This window comes from Asterias rubens, chromosome 14, assembly GCF_902459465.1.
Source record: "Asterias rubens chromosome 14, eAstRub1.3, whole genome shotgun sequence".
Lineage (NCBI taxonomy): Eukaryota > Metazoa > Echinodermata > Asteroidea > Forcipulatida > Asteriidae > Asterias > Asterias rubens.
In genome coordinates, this window is record NC_047075.1 from 8,786,702 (window position 1) to 8,803,516 (window position 16,815).

Genomic DNA, 16,815 nt, shown 5'->3' on the forward strand with positions numbered 1-16,815 from the left:
TGCTGTTCAGACTGATCGATAACCGAGTTGTGAGCTCGGTTACCGTTTTGGTTATGACGTCAGAAATAATTATTGCTTACAGCCGCCCAAACGCAGCCATGCATGGGTTGGTGTGGTTGTTCATGCGTGACCTCGGTTTGAATATAATTAGTCCAATGGGCTTCTGAAATTCAGTTTTTTCGGCCTTATCTGAAGAGTATTGACATCAATAATGTAGCAGTACGTTGAAATGAAGAGCAGATCTGTCGTTTTGTATGAAAACAAAATACGCTGCTGAATATGTGCAATAATAATGTATATTTGGTTTGCGGTAACACCATGTGTGTATCTACTTGCCAGGTAGAGTTGTTCTTAGGGAACTGTCTTGCTTTATTCTACTGCCGTGGAGTAGATAATCGGAGGTTCGGGAGACTTCTCAATTCTGAAAAGAACTGTCCTGCTTATTTAACTATTACCAGGGCGGATGGTATAGAAATTAGATTGGACTACTACTTTAGCTTATAGGATCGTAATTAACTGTACTGCCGCGGAGTCAGTTCTGAAATTGGTCTCAACGTTTCGACTAGCTTGCTCTAGTCATCGTCAGGAGACTTTCTTTTCAGAACTGAGAAGTCTCCCGAACCTCCGATTATCTACTCCACGGCAGTAGAATAAAGCAAGACAGTTCCCTAAGAACAACTCTACCTGGCAAGTAGATACACACATGGTGTTACCGCAAACCAAATATACATTGATACCTCACCATGCAATGCCTCAAATCCTATATGCAATAATAATGACTTCAATATACTCAACGTCCATATTGATCTATTAGGTGCGGTCTAATCGAGGACAATGTTAGTGACCATGGAACTAAAATTGCTTCCGTGAAGGCCCATTAACGCTTGTAATATGCCGCAGGTAGCAGTACGCCATTAGGTATACCGTTCTCATACCATATCTAACAGAGTTGAAGTTATCACAGAGGTATTTAAATTTTAGAGTAGTACAGTTACGGTTTTGTACTACTCCGACTCCGTTTGTTTTGGATGCGGCTGACAACGTATTCGCTCCCCCATGCCTGCAACTTCTGGTTTAAACTAAAGGTAGGTCTGGCTTTATACAACATCGCTTTAGCATCCACAAGAGTACACATAGTTTTAGGCCACATACTTGTCTGTGTAATCATATCGTGTTTAAGTATTTTTTTGGGGGGCAGGGAAGGGTTTCACCCAGTTGATAATGTGCTTATTTTGCCATAGGCCTATACATATTTATTAAGGGGGTTTCAGTTTTACTCCCCCCTCCCCCTCCTCGAAATATGTTTTTGTTGCCTCAAAAGAATTCGTTTTTACTACATGTAATTTCATTCGTTCCAACGAAATAGTGTATTTTTTTCACTCATTCGAAACATTATCTCGTTTTCACGAAACAAAACTAGTTTTTTTTTCTCAATTTGTTACGATGTTTACATAACTTTAGGTGATGGAATATTTTGTTTTACCTTATTAATGGTTTCTGTTGTATCGCTCCGTTAGCGTTGCCGTACAGTTGCCTATAGCGGGCATACGAGTACCGCATATCCTTTAAAGCCATTGGACCCTTTCGGTACAGAAAAAAAAAAGGTCACATATTTACAAATAACTTACAGGGTTTACAGAAGGTAGTGGTGAAATACTTCTCTTGAAATATTATTCCATGAAATGCTTTACTTTTTGAGAAAACAGTAAAACAATATCAATTCTCGTTAACGAGAATTACGGATTTATTTTAAACACATTTCATGACACGGCGAAACGCGCGGATACAAGGGTGGGTTTTCCCGTTATTTTCTCCTGACTCCGATGACCGATTGAGCCCAAATTTTCACAGGTTTGTTATTTTATATATAAGTTGTGATACACGAAGTGTGGGCCTTGGACAATACTGTTTACCGAAGGGGTCCAATGGCTTTAAAGAGCATTATCCAGTTACCACTAGAACGTTGTTTTTCCTGTTATATATTCCCCAATTAAATTGATTTATGTTTTTAGAAAAGTGTACTTGCAACTTACAGAAATATAACACATTAATAGAGAACGAAGTGCTTGATTCGGTTGTGATGAAACCCCAACAGGTAAAATGGGTTGCAAGCTAAACCTCTGGTTATTTTTTTTCTTCTAAATCCCACAACTGAGTATAGCCGGTAGTGTCCCTTTTGTGGACAACGATTGACCACAGAGAATATTCAAAACGCATGCGACAAATAGAACGTTGAATTATTCATTGTTTACGCAGTTATAGCCAAATTAACTTATGTGTATTCTTCATTTCGAAGGTTTGTACTCATCACTGTGTCACTTGTAAAATTGCTAAATCAATTATTAATACACATATGTTGCTTAGAGACCACACAACGATTTATACTCAAAAGATAAAAAGCAATCCCTTTGTTTTAGACATACGGTTATAAAGACATGGCAAAACGAGGAAGTTTTATGAATATTATTATCAGACGGACTGAACATTACAGTAATATATATTTGGATAAAAAGAAAGCATGTCAAGAACACGAAATGTTTTAAGCAACATACTTCTTGTTGTGCATTTCTATCATAAATCGTTTGGTTAATCAGTGGTTATTATGTTTTCCCCCATAACATAACAAGGGGGTGCAATAGAACGTACACTGCAAAAACCGGGGTATAAAACTGACACCTACATTTTATTTAACAACATAAGTTGTTAAAATAATACCATTGTAAATAATTTTGAAGAAATACGTGCTATTTTAAATTTAGATTATTTTTTTTTGTAAGAACACCCACATGGTGTCAATTTAATAGAAACGCGTTGCCTTGAATCGGTCGAGTTGGTGTTTGAAAAGCGTGTGTAATCGTTTGTTATAAAATGCATATGGTTTGATAGATAATTTGAAAGTAGAATATATTGATCCACCCAAGTATCACTCGAAATTGCGTGGTTTTCCTTTTATCTCGTCGACTAACACGGCTCGCCATTAATAAATGGCCGACCGTGTTAGTTCGCAAAGTAAAAGCATGGTAAAAGGAAAACCACGCCATTGGACCATAAGCATTTTATAACAAAAGGTTACAATCGCTTTTCAAAGACCAACTCAACCGATCAAAGGCAACGTGTTCCTTTGAAACACGAGTCTTTGCAGAATTGACGTGAAATCGTTTGAATCTTTTGTAGACCAAGGATTAATATTTGGAACAGTTAAATTAGATATGGATCATGATTGAGGTAAACATATCTGAAAAAGAACCTTTGGTTTCAACTCGACGTTTCAATCAGTTAAACAATACCCTTCTGACTCCCCCAGTTTTCAAAACCAGTTCGTACGGTTCCCATTCTTTCAAATATGCAGCAGTTCAGTTATGGAACAGTCTTCCAGAGGTTGTCAAACAGGCTGAGACATCAGAAAACATAACTGTTTACTTTGTACAATAATTGTGGATTTCCTTTTTACAGTGCACAGGGACGTCACGGTGATATGTGCTATATAACAATTGTTTTATTATATGATAAACACAAGTTAAATTATATAGAGTTCTAAAGTTTAAAACGAGAGTATGGCCCTCTGCTCGCTGCGTATTCACTGCGTACGCAGCGTTCGAACCCGTTTTTAAAGTCCGCAGTGCGTAAAAGGACGCGCAGTGCGTAATCGTTTTTTGCAAATGCGTATGAATTTTTCAAAATGAAAAATTAGGTCGGATAATCGGATGCGTAGTCGGACGTATTGAAATATTTTAACATTTTGTCGGATGCGTAGATGCAATTTCAGTGAATAATGGCAAGAACCTGATACGAAAAGATAAAGACTGTGCTTCTTTTTCCAAATCTGTGTAACACAAGCTTAAAAGAATACCGAGATGTAAAAAGGACAGTGACATCATGGAAGGAAATTGAGAACATTTGCGATAAAGATTTGGACGGAAGGCATTTTATTTTAGGAAAAATCCTTGCACCGGACGAATGTATGAACATAATTGACGCGTTCGTTTCCGCGCGCGAACGCAAACTTAATGCGTATTAATTTTGTATTTTTGATGAAGAAACCGGCCTTCAGACGGCCTCCGCATGCGGGTTTAGTGGTACGAGTGCGGATGACTTGTGCACAAGAGTCGTTTGGTGTGCGTTGAGCGACGTGACGGTCTATATGGTTGGGTGGAGCGGAATGAATACACAGTTAGCACAGTGTATACGAGTGAGTTTTAAACACGTCTTTTCGGAGTGAATAATACGATTGGTTAAGCTTGGCATGAAATTATATGTTGGTAACATCTACATGATTTTTGATTTGCATAATGAATATTTTAGTTCATGACCATCAACAATCCGTAAGAGTCTGTTTTAAGCCTTCTAACTCAACTCAATCGTTTCACACAGGATCTGCGACTTGCATTCCAATCCGAAAACAAGGAAGTGGAACAGTTGAGTGTCACTTCCTATGACACTGTCAAACTGTAAAGAAGCGTCTCATTCAGAACATCAACAATGCTGTTGCTTCTGATACCTGTCGGCTTGCTTGTATTGAACCAAATTAATGGTAAGTAATCATCACTTGTTCACAAGGTCTATCGCAAATAGCAAAATATCAAGAGAGGGCGCTGTTGAACCAACACAAAGGTATAGGCGTTGCGTGCGCGAGTCGTAGGAACTGCTTAGAACAGCCCCATATTCCTTCCCACAATCCATTGTGTTTCTGAATCGATATTAACTTTATTTTTAAAAGCATCCTTTGTTTCACACTGTATATTTTACTAAAGTGTTGTCAGTTTGATTGGTTAAGTACATCTAGTTTGTCGGTTTGCATTGCCCGTCTTTTCCCGTTTGTATTGTATGCTAATATTATATGTTTGTCCATGTGTATGTTTGTCGTGTCTCTGTCTGTCTGTTTGTCGTGTCTCTGTCTTGAAATTTTAAACGAGCTCTACAAACCATCAAAACAAAAATTAAAAAATCATTATTGTGTTGACTATGACCATGTAACCTGGCGAGGCGCGCAAACATTGTAATTAACTCGTATCCTAACACCTCTTAAAGTCAGTGGACACTATTGGTAATTACTGAAAATATTAGCATAAAATGATGGTATAAAACATTGTGAGAAACGGCTCCCTCTGAAGTGCCATAGTTTTAGAGAAAGACATAATTTTCCTCGAATTAGATTAAGAACTTGAGGTCTTCAAATCAACCATCTAAACGCACACAACTTTGTGTGACAAGAGTTTTTTCTTCTTTCATTATCATCTCGCAACTTTGATGACCGATTGAGCTCAATTTCTCACAGGTTAGTTATTTTATGCACATGTTGAGATACATCAACTGTGAAGGCTAGTCTTTGACAATTACCAATAGTGTCCACTGCCTTTAAAGGCAGTGGACACTATTGGTAATTGTCAAAGACTAGCCCACACAGTTGGTGTATCTCAACATGCATAAAATAACAAACCTGTGAAAATTTGAGCTCAATCGGTCATCGAACTTGCGAGATATTAATGAATAAAAAAACACCCCACAGTTGTGTTCGTTTAGATGGTTGATTTCGAGACCTCAAGTTCTAAATCTGAGGTCTTGAAATCAAATTCATGAAAAACTACTTCTTTCTCGAAAGTATGGCACTTCAGAGGGAGCCGTTTCTAAAAACGTGTTTTACTACCAAACACTCCCCATTACTCGTCACCAAGAAAGGTTTTATGGAAATTTTTATTTTGAGTAATTACCAATAGTGTCCACTGCCTTCAAGAACATTCTACCTTTCATTGGTTTAGAGCGCGTCACATGATATGTATTAGTTATACTAGAAACGGCGGCTGTGTGATAGTGCATCGTTTGCCGTGTGATAGTCCGACTATCACACGGCGTGCAGTACCAAAACGTCCGTTACGTGTACGAGGATGATAAATCAATAGTCTAACCATTTCGGATTACATGACACGACATGCAGCACAGTAACATTTTTCGCAATTTGCATTCGCGTCGTCCGTGTAATGTAGCATTCAGGTCTGTAACTTAATAGTACAGTGTTTAGAAATGTTGTGGGTGTTATAAAACAAATATTTACTGTTTTTACTCGTGCTTCGCCTCGGGTAAATAGAACCCTCCGGGGATCACCTCGGGAGTCAGTTTTAACCATAGCACTCGAAGCAGTCAATATTTTGTATACTAGTCCACATCATAGAGTTATATATAAGAACTAGAGGGCACACGAGTGATGCTTCGTTCACAAACGCCACGGGACCGTAAGATGACAAGCGCGTTATTCTGCACGCGCGTTGAATATGAAATACACGTTTGAGTTTTTTTTTATTGAACGCTCATGCGATGCTGTTTGTTCAACTTACAAAATGGCCGCACAAACACACGCTGTGAGATGCCAGTTTTGTCAACTTAGAAAATGGCCGCCTGCGCGCATGTCGGAGCGCGTAAATAGGCCAGTGCGCCCTCTAGTTCTTATATATAACTCTATGGTCCACATGTAGAAATACAATAATACAAACTCACCATAACAACAATGAGGTTGGGGTGCAATATGATCTGGTTCCATTATACCCACGTTGCTAGACTAAGCCAAAGCGTACTGATACATGCGAAATTGATTTTATCGTTTTCAGAAGAAAAAGACGAATCCTTATGAAGCCATTTTGATACTTACTTTCCAAGCTGATGCGGGCATGTTTTTTTTTTTTTATGGAAAATGGCATCGGTTGACTTTAGAGAGAGTGGATTGTAATAAATTTTTCGTGTTTTTTTTCTCATGCATCATGCAGCAATGGTTTGTACTATTGGTCTGGAACCGGATCCGAGTGCAGGGAACATATACCGATGGGTCATCCCAGTGGAAGATCCCTGTAGTTGTACTGAGATTCAACTGGGTGGTATGAACACACGTACTCCTGGCCGCAACTTCGAAGTCATCTACTTTGATGTCCTTATGTCAAGTGCAGACGAATTAAACAACTGGCTCAACTGTTCAGGTAATATTGTTATAGGGAGTTTCTGCATCTAACCATAAAGCGTTTGCGTTGTGAGTGTTCATAATCAAATACACTGGACACCTTTGGTAGTTGTCAAATATAAGTCGAGTCTTCTGACGTAGTTTGTCTCAACAAATGCACAACATAACAAACCTGTGAAAATTTTTACCCAATTGTTCGTTGCGAGATACTAAAGGAACACACACCTTGTCATAGAAAGTTGCGTGCTTTCAGATGCTTTATTTCGGGACCTCAAGTCTAATTCCGAGGTCTCGATATCAAATTCAAATATTTTAGTGGGATGTTTTTTTTTTTCTCGAAAACTACCTTACTTCATCGGGAGCCGTTTTGCTCAATGTTTTATACTGCCAACATCTCTCCGTTGCTTGTTACAAAGTAAGTTTTTTATCCTGGACACTATTTTAAGTAATTACAAAATAGTGTCTAGTTCCTTTATTACTGGGTTAAAAACAAACTGTACAAATATTTTAATACATCCATTTTAAAAACTATGATTAGTGTAAGGTAAGCATCAATTGAATTACAAAATATGCTGTATTTTTTATTTAATTTTTCGCATTTGTGTGAATTTTTTGTACCAGTTTCTCAAAAACTTCAGCACTTCAGCCAATAGCATGTTAAGGGAGGTTTTCAAGGCAAGTGTCGTGGCCGAGCGGTTAAGAGCACCGAATTCAAACTCTAGTATTTCTGATTAGCAGAGTGTGAGTTCGAGTCCCCAGCCGTTACACTTGTGTCATTAAGCAAGAGACTTAACCATTGCTTCGTCCTTCGGATGGGACGTAAGGCCGTTGGTCCCATGTGTTGTGTAACGCAAGTAAAATAACCCATTGCACTTTTCAAAAAGAGAAGGGGTTCGCCCCGGTGTTCCTGGCTGTGGCTGTTGTATGCGCCGTAGCACCATGTAAGTCCTTATTATGATAAAGTGCTAAATAGTTGTGTCTCCAAATTCATCACTGCAATACATTTCTTTCTGAAAGTGTGTATATACTCAGGGCCTTGAGTACCTTGTTTTGTAGTTACGTGCGCTATAAAATACTATGTTATTATTATTATTTTTAACAATCAAACCATTAAGTTTAATGCAAAGCTGTGAACTAGTGTAAATGTTGTTTGTCTTAGCCAAAAGTACATGCTACTTTTCAATAATGGAACTTGGTCCGTACTGTTTTAATTTATATATCTTTGAATATTTTAGGTGGACGGACAGGCAGCAATGTGGAAAGTGATGCAGTGGTCGATGAGGGCGCTTCATCGGATAATGACCCTCAGTTCATGTTAACTACTGGTGCGGTTCTTCAAATAGAGGGTACTGCATGCGGTGCTGACAACACGTTCAAAGTAGACCCCAACGACTGCGCTTTGTTTTATGCATGCTCATATGGGTTTTGGATTCAGAAATCATGCGGGGAACTATATTTTAACACCGCTTTCAATGGATGTGATTTCACTCAAAATGTCCCTTGCCCCCGACTGTTTTAAGGCAATCGCACAACATCGGTTAATATTGCTATCCAAAGGCCCACACTTCGTGTATCACTGCTTATTATATTAATAAACAAACCTATGAAAACAATATATAAAACAATAATTACAAATGTTTCACTGCCTTAGTTTTCGAGAAGGAAGTAATTTTCCAAAATTTGATTTCGATACCTATAATTTAGAACTTTAGGTCTCGAAATCAACTATCTAAACGCACACAACTTCGTGTGACAAGGGTGTTTCTGTTCTGTCATTGTTATCTCGCAAGTTCGATGACCGACTGAGCTCAATTTTTCACAGGTTTGTTATTGTATGAATACGTTTATATTAATGTAGTATTACAATATATTTTCGAAAACAATGATTATCATTTACCTCCCCCCCCCCCCCCCATTTTCACTTTTTGAAAGAATGTATGGTTTATAAACTGGTATTGCATTGCAAGGGATGTTTACTCTTTTTGGAGCCACCACTCATTTTAAAGAGATTGTACTCATGGTTGTACCCGCAAGTTTACTATTCACATTTATACCGATAGCTACTTGTACAATCCATGTTGATTACTTGCACAGTAGTAGTTGGTTAATTGGTGGGTCGGTGGGGGTTCTCCCAAAAAGCAAAGCTTCTCGGGTTTGGAGACATCTTTTACAGTTACATGAAATAATGTGAACAACTCTGTGAAAATGAGTCACATGTCACCAAAATGCAGTATTAAGTTATGGGCGGTTTAATGTGGAAAATGTAGAAAACAAAAGTTTGGTTGCATGGTTAACCTTAAGAACACTTACTTTTAGCCAATAAAGCTACGAATACAACAATTTTGTGATCATACTTATCTCTCATTTGTATCCTTTTGCACACAATGGGTGTTTAAAATATCATTTTACTTGTAATTCGTTTTCCCCCCAAAATGGTGTAGTGGCTAATTTCAAACGGGAGTAACTCAGCAACGCGATGCACCCCAAAGCTTAGACATTTACCAAATTACTGCTGCTGATGTGTTCTTTCCAGCCATGCATATAACTCAATTCCTGAAATTGCCTAAATGTGACTCATTTTCACAGAGCGGGTCACATATACGAATTGCAAATCAGGGATTGGGTCGATTTGAGTGGTGGTGAGTCGAGACTTATAGCGGCAGGCCAGTCATCGCGCCGCCACCACCTTGGATCGAACAGGAGACCATTGGCTTCTCAGTCCGACACCCTACCACTACACCATGGTGGGTCCCCCCAGGATAATTCGCATTTGAGACTTCCTGAAATTTTACACATGATACTATGGCATGAACAAACAGTGATTTATACTTCATGTATAACAAGTTATGTTTTAAGGGACTCTGAACATAATTTTTATTATCATCATCATCATCATGTCGAGCGCCATCTAGAAGCTCGAGCCTGCCCAGTGATTTTTCTGCAGATGTTCCGGTCCAGCATGCAGGAGCGAAGTTCCTCAGCGCTGGTCAAGCCGGTGTCTCGGTTTAGTGTGTCTATAAAGGAGAGACATCTTCTCCCACGCGAGGCCTTGCCTTGGGTGGGCTCCCAGAGGATGGTTGGGCAAGCGGCAAGCTCCAAGTGGCGGACACAGTGCCCAGCGAGCTTGAGTCGGCGTTCACGGATCTTCTCTGTGGCCTTTGGCCAGCCAGCATACAGGTTGGAGTTTCTCATGTGGTTATTATAAAATACAATATGTTTTATTAAATAAGAGAAAGCATAAATCAATCTTTTTTTATGTTATAGTGTTATAACACGTGTGTTTTTCCGGCCAGTTTCGATAAACATGTTATTACATTTCAATACCACAAAACAAAATTAATTTTCTTTCAAAAAGTATAATTTGAGAGTGGAAAAGAAACTTAACACGAACATACGCACCCCTTTAGTTTAACAGTACAAATAAAAAGAACAAAAAAGAAAAACATACAAGTTGACGGGACTCGAACTCGGGACCTTTCAGTGCAGACTCGGGAGCCCTTCCTCTCGACCACTGTTCTTCTTACTGAAGATGGGTCGAGTTTAAACTTTATAATGAACAAACAGAATTATAGTCTAACTATTTATTTCGGATGTAGACTCGATAGGCAACGGCTGGGCCTCTCCTCCTATAATTTAAATTGCGTTCGAGTTTATTTTTTTGAAGTCCAAATATGAACAACTGTAATTAACAAAATATACAATTTAACCGAACACAAAAAAATGAAAGCTACCGGCCTGCCACTCACCGCGCTCAAACCGGGAGGTCGAGACGTCGCAGCCGGCTACTCATCGCGCCGACACCACCGTGGATCGAACCGGGGACCTTTCGCTTCGGAGTCGGACACCTTGCACCTTACACCACGGTGGGTCCCCCCAAGACAGTTCGCTTTTTATACTTCATGAATCTTCGATTCATACTTTACACTTGATACTGTGGCATCGGCAACACGTGCTTTAACGTTAGGTACATACTCGAGACTTTGCGACCAGCCAACTCATGTCACTCACCACACTGCCACTACCGCGGCTCGAACCGCGGACCATTGGCTTGGGAGTCCGAAGCCCTACCACTGCACCACGGTGGGTCCCCCAGGATAGTTCTCATTTGAGACTTCATGAGCCCCCGTTTCATACTTTACACATTATACTAAGGTATGGATATACAATGCTCTATAATCGGTAACTATTTTGCTATTGCCTAGGGCTAGTCCTAAGTTAGAACTACCTTTGTGAAATCCACCCCTGGTCCATTTGTAGTTGCACTTAAGCCTATGTCAATGCATATGTTTCCTCCTCCTGGAATTGTATTTTGCCGTTCTTAGTTGTGTATAATACAAAATGGCACAATTTACATTTGTTTTGTTAAAGGAACATTACATAGGTGTTTTTTGCTGACAAAACAGTTGCTGGCAGTGTAAGCACTTTGTGTAATCCACCATATACATAAACTGACAAACCTGTAGAAGTTTGAGATCGACCGGCCATCTGGGTCACGAGTGAAGAGTGAAAAGCCGATTACACATTGCAAAAAGTTTGCATGACAGTGATGCAAAAAAAAAAGTCTAAAACGCTCACTGAGCGATAAACTCCAAACGCAAAATTAAATTCTTTATTTCTCATGAAGTATTACATGTGAGGCAGAAATATTTCAAGGGATGTTTTCTACTGTCATCATCATTAGACCGTGTAAGTCTGATGTAAATATGTGATCACGATTTCGTTTTCTTACCAATTCTGTAACGTTCATTCACTACATACTTCGGTTGTGTAAATCGTGTGCAGCATATTTCGATTTATATACCGATGTATACCTCTTCCCCTTTCCCCTGTAGAAGTTTGAGATCGATCGGTCATATACTGGGTCACGAAAAAATAGTGACAAACAAATTACAATTTTTGTATTGCATCGATGCCAAAATAAACATGAATAAAACGCTCGCTGGGCGATAAACTCCAAACGCGAAGTGAGATTATTTATTTCTCATTAAATAATATGACATGTCAGACATAGATATTTCAAGGGATGTTTTCAACTATCATCATCATCATTAGACTGTGTAAGTTTTATGTAAATATGTATACTTCAAGATTTTTGTTTGATACCAATTCTCACTGTAACATTCCTTTAATTACTCCTCTTATGGGTGAAGTAGTAATTATGTTTCTCTTGACTTCCTCAATAAACGATTTTTAGAATTTGAGTGCCCAAGCTTATCTGGTTTACCCGCTACATCAAATTCAACTGCACTGGTCCAAAGGTCTATTTTTTGTGGGGATTTCCCCGAGGGAAAGGGAAACCGAAACAAAGCGACTTCCCTAACGGTATGAATCAGCCGGGTAGAATTAAAAGCAGTGGACACTATTGGTAATTACTCAACATAATTAGTGCCATAAAACCGTTCTTGGTGACGAGTAATGGGGAGAGGTTGAGGGTATAAAACATTGTGAGAAACGGCTCCCTCTGAAGTGCCATAGCTTTCGAGAAAGAAGTGATTTTCCATCAATTTGATTTTGAGACTTCAGATTTAGAACTTGAGGTCTCGAAATCAACCCTCTAAACCCACACAATATCGTGTGACAAGGGTGTTTTTTTCTTTCATTGTTATCTCGCAACTTCGATGACCGACTGAGCTCAAATTTTTACAGGTTAGTTATTTTATGCATATGTTGAGATACACCAACTGTGAAGGCTAGTCTTTGACAATTACCAATAGTGTCCACTGTCTTTAACCTAGTTCATACTGGCTCGGTTCTTACAGTATTTCGCAATTTTGCGATCTTTGTGTGAAAACCCGCTTTTCCGTGCGTCACTTTAAACATAAACACTTCAGAGTTGTTGACATAGATAACTCGACACGTGGTTTTGCTGTTGCCTTAATAAACTTATATTTAAAAATGTTCCAATCACAACGACCGGGACAGTTGGTCACGGAAGATTGAAACAACATTTACGAACATCTCCGGATAAATCTGCCATTTTAAACACAACCTATTTGATCGTAATCAAATGAACAAACAACCAAACACCCCAACATTAACAAACAACCAAACACCCCACCATGAACAAACAACCAAACATCCCAACATTAACAAACAACCAAACATCACAACATAAACAAACAACCAAACACCCCAACATAAACAATCAACCAAACACCCCAACATGAACAAACAACCATACACCTCAACATGAACAAACAACCAAACACCCATACATGGACCAACAAACAAACAAACACCCCAGCATGAACAAATAACAAAACACCCCAACATCAACAAACAACCAAACACCCCAACATGGACCAACAACGAAACACCATAAAGCTACGAATACAACACTTTTGTGATCATACTTATCTCTCATTTGTATCCTTTTGCACACAATGGGTGTTTAAAATATCATTTTACTTGTAATTCGTTTTTCCCCCCCAAAATGGTGTAGTGGCTAATTTCAAACGGGAGTAACTCAGCAACGCGATACAGCCCAAAGCTTAGACACATACCAAATTACTGCTGCTGATGTGTTCTTTCCAGCCATGCATATAACTCAATTCCTGAAACTGCCTACATCTGACTCATTTTCACAGAGCGGGTCACATATACGAATTGCAAACCAGGGATTGGGTCGATTTGAGTGGCGGTGAGTCGAGACTTAGCGGCAGGCCACTCATCGCGCCGCCACCACCGTGGCACGAACCAGGGACTATTGGCTTCGGAGTCCGACACCCTACCACTACACCATGGTGGGCTCCCAGGATGATTCGCATTTGAGACTTCCTGAAATTTTACACATGATACTATGGCATGAACAAACAGTGATTAATACTTCATGTATAACAAGTTATGTTTTAAGGGACTCTGAACATAATTTTTATTATAAAATACAATATGTTTTATTAAATAAGAGAAAGCATAAATCAATCTTTTATTATGTTATAATGTTATAACAAGTGTGTTTTTTCCGGCCAGTTTCGATAAACATGTTCTTACATTTCAATACCACAAAACAAAATTAATTTTCGTTTAAAAAGTATAATTTGAGAGTGGAAAAGAAACTTAACACGAACATATGCACTCCTTTAATTTAATAGTAAAAATAAAAAGAACAAAAAAGAAAAACATACAAGTTGACGGGACTCGAACTCGGGACCTTTCAGCGCAGACTCGGGAGCCCTTCCTCTCGACCACTGCTCTTCTTACTGAAGATGGGTCGAGTTTAAACTTTATAATGAACAAACAGAATTATAGTCTAACTATTTATTTCGGATGTAGACTCGAAAGGCAACGGCTGGGCCTCTCCTCCTATAATTTAAATTGCGTTCGAGTTTATTTTTTTGAAGTCCAAATATGAACAACTGTAATTAACAAAATATACAATTTAACCGAACAAAAAAAATGAAAGCTACCGGCCGGCCACTCACCGCGCTCAAACCGGGAGGTCGAGACGTCGCAGCCGGCCACTCATCGCGCCGACACCACCGTGGTTCGAACCGGGGACCTTTCGCTTCGGAGTCCGACACCTTACACCTTACACCACGGTGGGTCCCCCCAAGATAGTTCGCTTTTTAGAATTCATGAATCTTCGATTCATACTTTACACTTGATACTGTGGCATTGGCAACACGTGCTTTAACGTTAGGTACAGGTATAGCACTCTGTTTTATTCTATTTATACCAATTAAATTATATAAAGCGTAATTAATCTAAGCATTTTATGACGTTATGTGGTTTTCATGTATTTATTTTGTGAAATATATTTTGAGAGTTGGAAAGAAACATAAAACGAACATATGCACTTACAATAATGACATTTAAAAGTACATTTTTAAAAACATTTAAATGTGAGAGAGCGGGATTCGATCCCGGGACACTTCGGTGCTGAGTCCAGTGCACTTCCTCTGGGCCACAGCTCATTCTGCCGAGTTTGCGTTCGAGTTTTATTTTAAACCTTAGGATGAACAGGCGTAAAAACGTACACAAACAACACGCATGATTCGAACACAATACCTTTATGTGTAGGGTCGGGAGCCCTTCAACTGGGCTACCTCTCATACTATTTGCGTTCCAGTTTATTTTTAAGTATACAATTTTTAAATAAAAGAAAATACAAAATAAACATGAAATACACGGATAATAGGGTGCAACTGCGCGGATAGTCGAGACTTTGCGACCAGCCAACTCATGTCACTCACCACACTGCCACTACCGCGGCTCGAACCGCGGACCATTGGCTTGGGAGTCCGAGGCCCTACCACTGCACCACGGTGGGTCCCCCAGGATAGTTCTCATTTGAGACGTCATGGGCCCCCGTTTCATACTTTACACATTATACTAAGGTATGGATACACAATGCTCTATAATCGGTAACTATTTTGCTTTTGCCTAGGACTAGTCCTAAGTTAGAACTACCTTTGTGAAATCCACCCCTGGTCCATTTGTAGTTGCACTTAAGCCTATGTCAATGCATATGTTTCCTCCTCCTGGAATTGTATTCGCCTTTCTTAGTTGTGTATAATACAAAATGGCACAATTTACATTTGTTTTGTTAAAGGAACATTACATAGGTGTTTTTTGCTGACAAAACAGTTGCTGGCAGTGTAAGCACTTTGTGTAATCCACCATATACATAAACTGACAAACCTGTAGAAGTTTGAGATCGACCGGCCATCTGGGTCACGAGTGAAGAGTGAAAAGCCGATTACACATTGCAAAAAGTTTGCATGACAGTGATGCAAAAAAAAAAAGTCTAAAACGCTCACTGAGCGATAAACTCCAAACGCAAAATTAAATTATTTATTTCTCATGAAGTATTACATGTGAGGCAGAAATATTTCAAGGGATGTTTTCTACTGTCACCGTCATTAGACCGTGTAAGTCTGATGTAAATTATGTGATCACGATTTCGTTTTCTTACCAATTCTGTAACGTTCACTCACTACATACTTCGGTTGTGTAAATCGTGTGCAGCATATTTCGATTTATATACCGATGTATACCTCTTCCCCTTTTCCCCTGTAGAAGTTTGAGATCGATCGGTCATCTACTGGGTCACGAAAAAATAGTGACAAACAAATTACAATTTTTGTATTGCATCGATGCCAAAATAAACATGAATAAAACGCTCGCTGGGCGATAAACTCCAAACGCGAAGTGAGATTATTTATTTCTCATTAAATAATATGACATGTCAGACATAGATATTTCAAGGGATGTTTTCAACTATCATCATCATCATTAGACTGTGTAAGTTTTATGTAATATGTATACTTCAAGATTTTTGTTTGATACCAATTCTCACTGTAACATTCCTTTAATTACTCCTCTTATGGGTGAAGTAGTAATTCTGTTTTTCTTGACTTCCTCAATAAACGATTTTTAGAATTTGAGTGCCAAAGCTTATCAGGTTTACCCGCTACACCAAATTCAACTGCACTGGTCCAAAGGTCTATTTTTTTGTGGGGATTTCCCCGAGGGAAAGGGAAACCGAAACAAAGCGACTTCCCTAACGGTATGAATCAGCCGGGTAGAATTAAAAGCAGTGGACACTATTGGTAATTACTCAAAATAATTAGTGCCATAAGAACGTTCTTGGTGAAGAGTAATGGGGAGAGGTTGAGGGTATAAAACATTGTGAGAAACGGCTCCCTCTGAAGAGCAATAGTTTTCGAGAAAGAAGTGATTTTCCATCAATTTGATTTCGAGACCTCGGATTTAGAACTTGAGGTCTCGAAATCAACCCTCTAAACCCACACAATATCGTGTGACAAGGGTGTTTTTTTCTTTCATTGGTATCTCGCAACTTCGATGACCGATTGAGCTCAAATTTTTACAGGTTAGTTATTTTATGCATAGGTTGAGATACACCAACTGTG

General features: G+C 39.0%; 1 protein-coding gene across 1 annotated transcript; it reads left to right on the forward strand.

The window, feature by feature from the left end:
- Positions 1 to 946: 946 nt before the first annotated feature.
- On the forward strand, positions 947 to 8,535 carry LOC117299052. Its single transcript, XM_033782455.1, has 4 exons — positions 947 to 1,085; positions 4,372 to 4,531; positions 6,756 to 6,962; positions 8,179 to 8,535. The coding sequence occupies exons 2-4, from the start codon at positions 4,480 to 4,482 to the stop codon at positions 8,460 to 8,462; spliced, it is 543 nt and encodes a 180-aa protein (XP_033638346.1). The 5' UTR covers positions 947 to 1,085; positions 4,372 to 4,479; the 3' UTR covers positions 8,463 to 8,535.
- Positions 8,536 to 16,815: the final 8,280 nt, after the last annotated feature.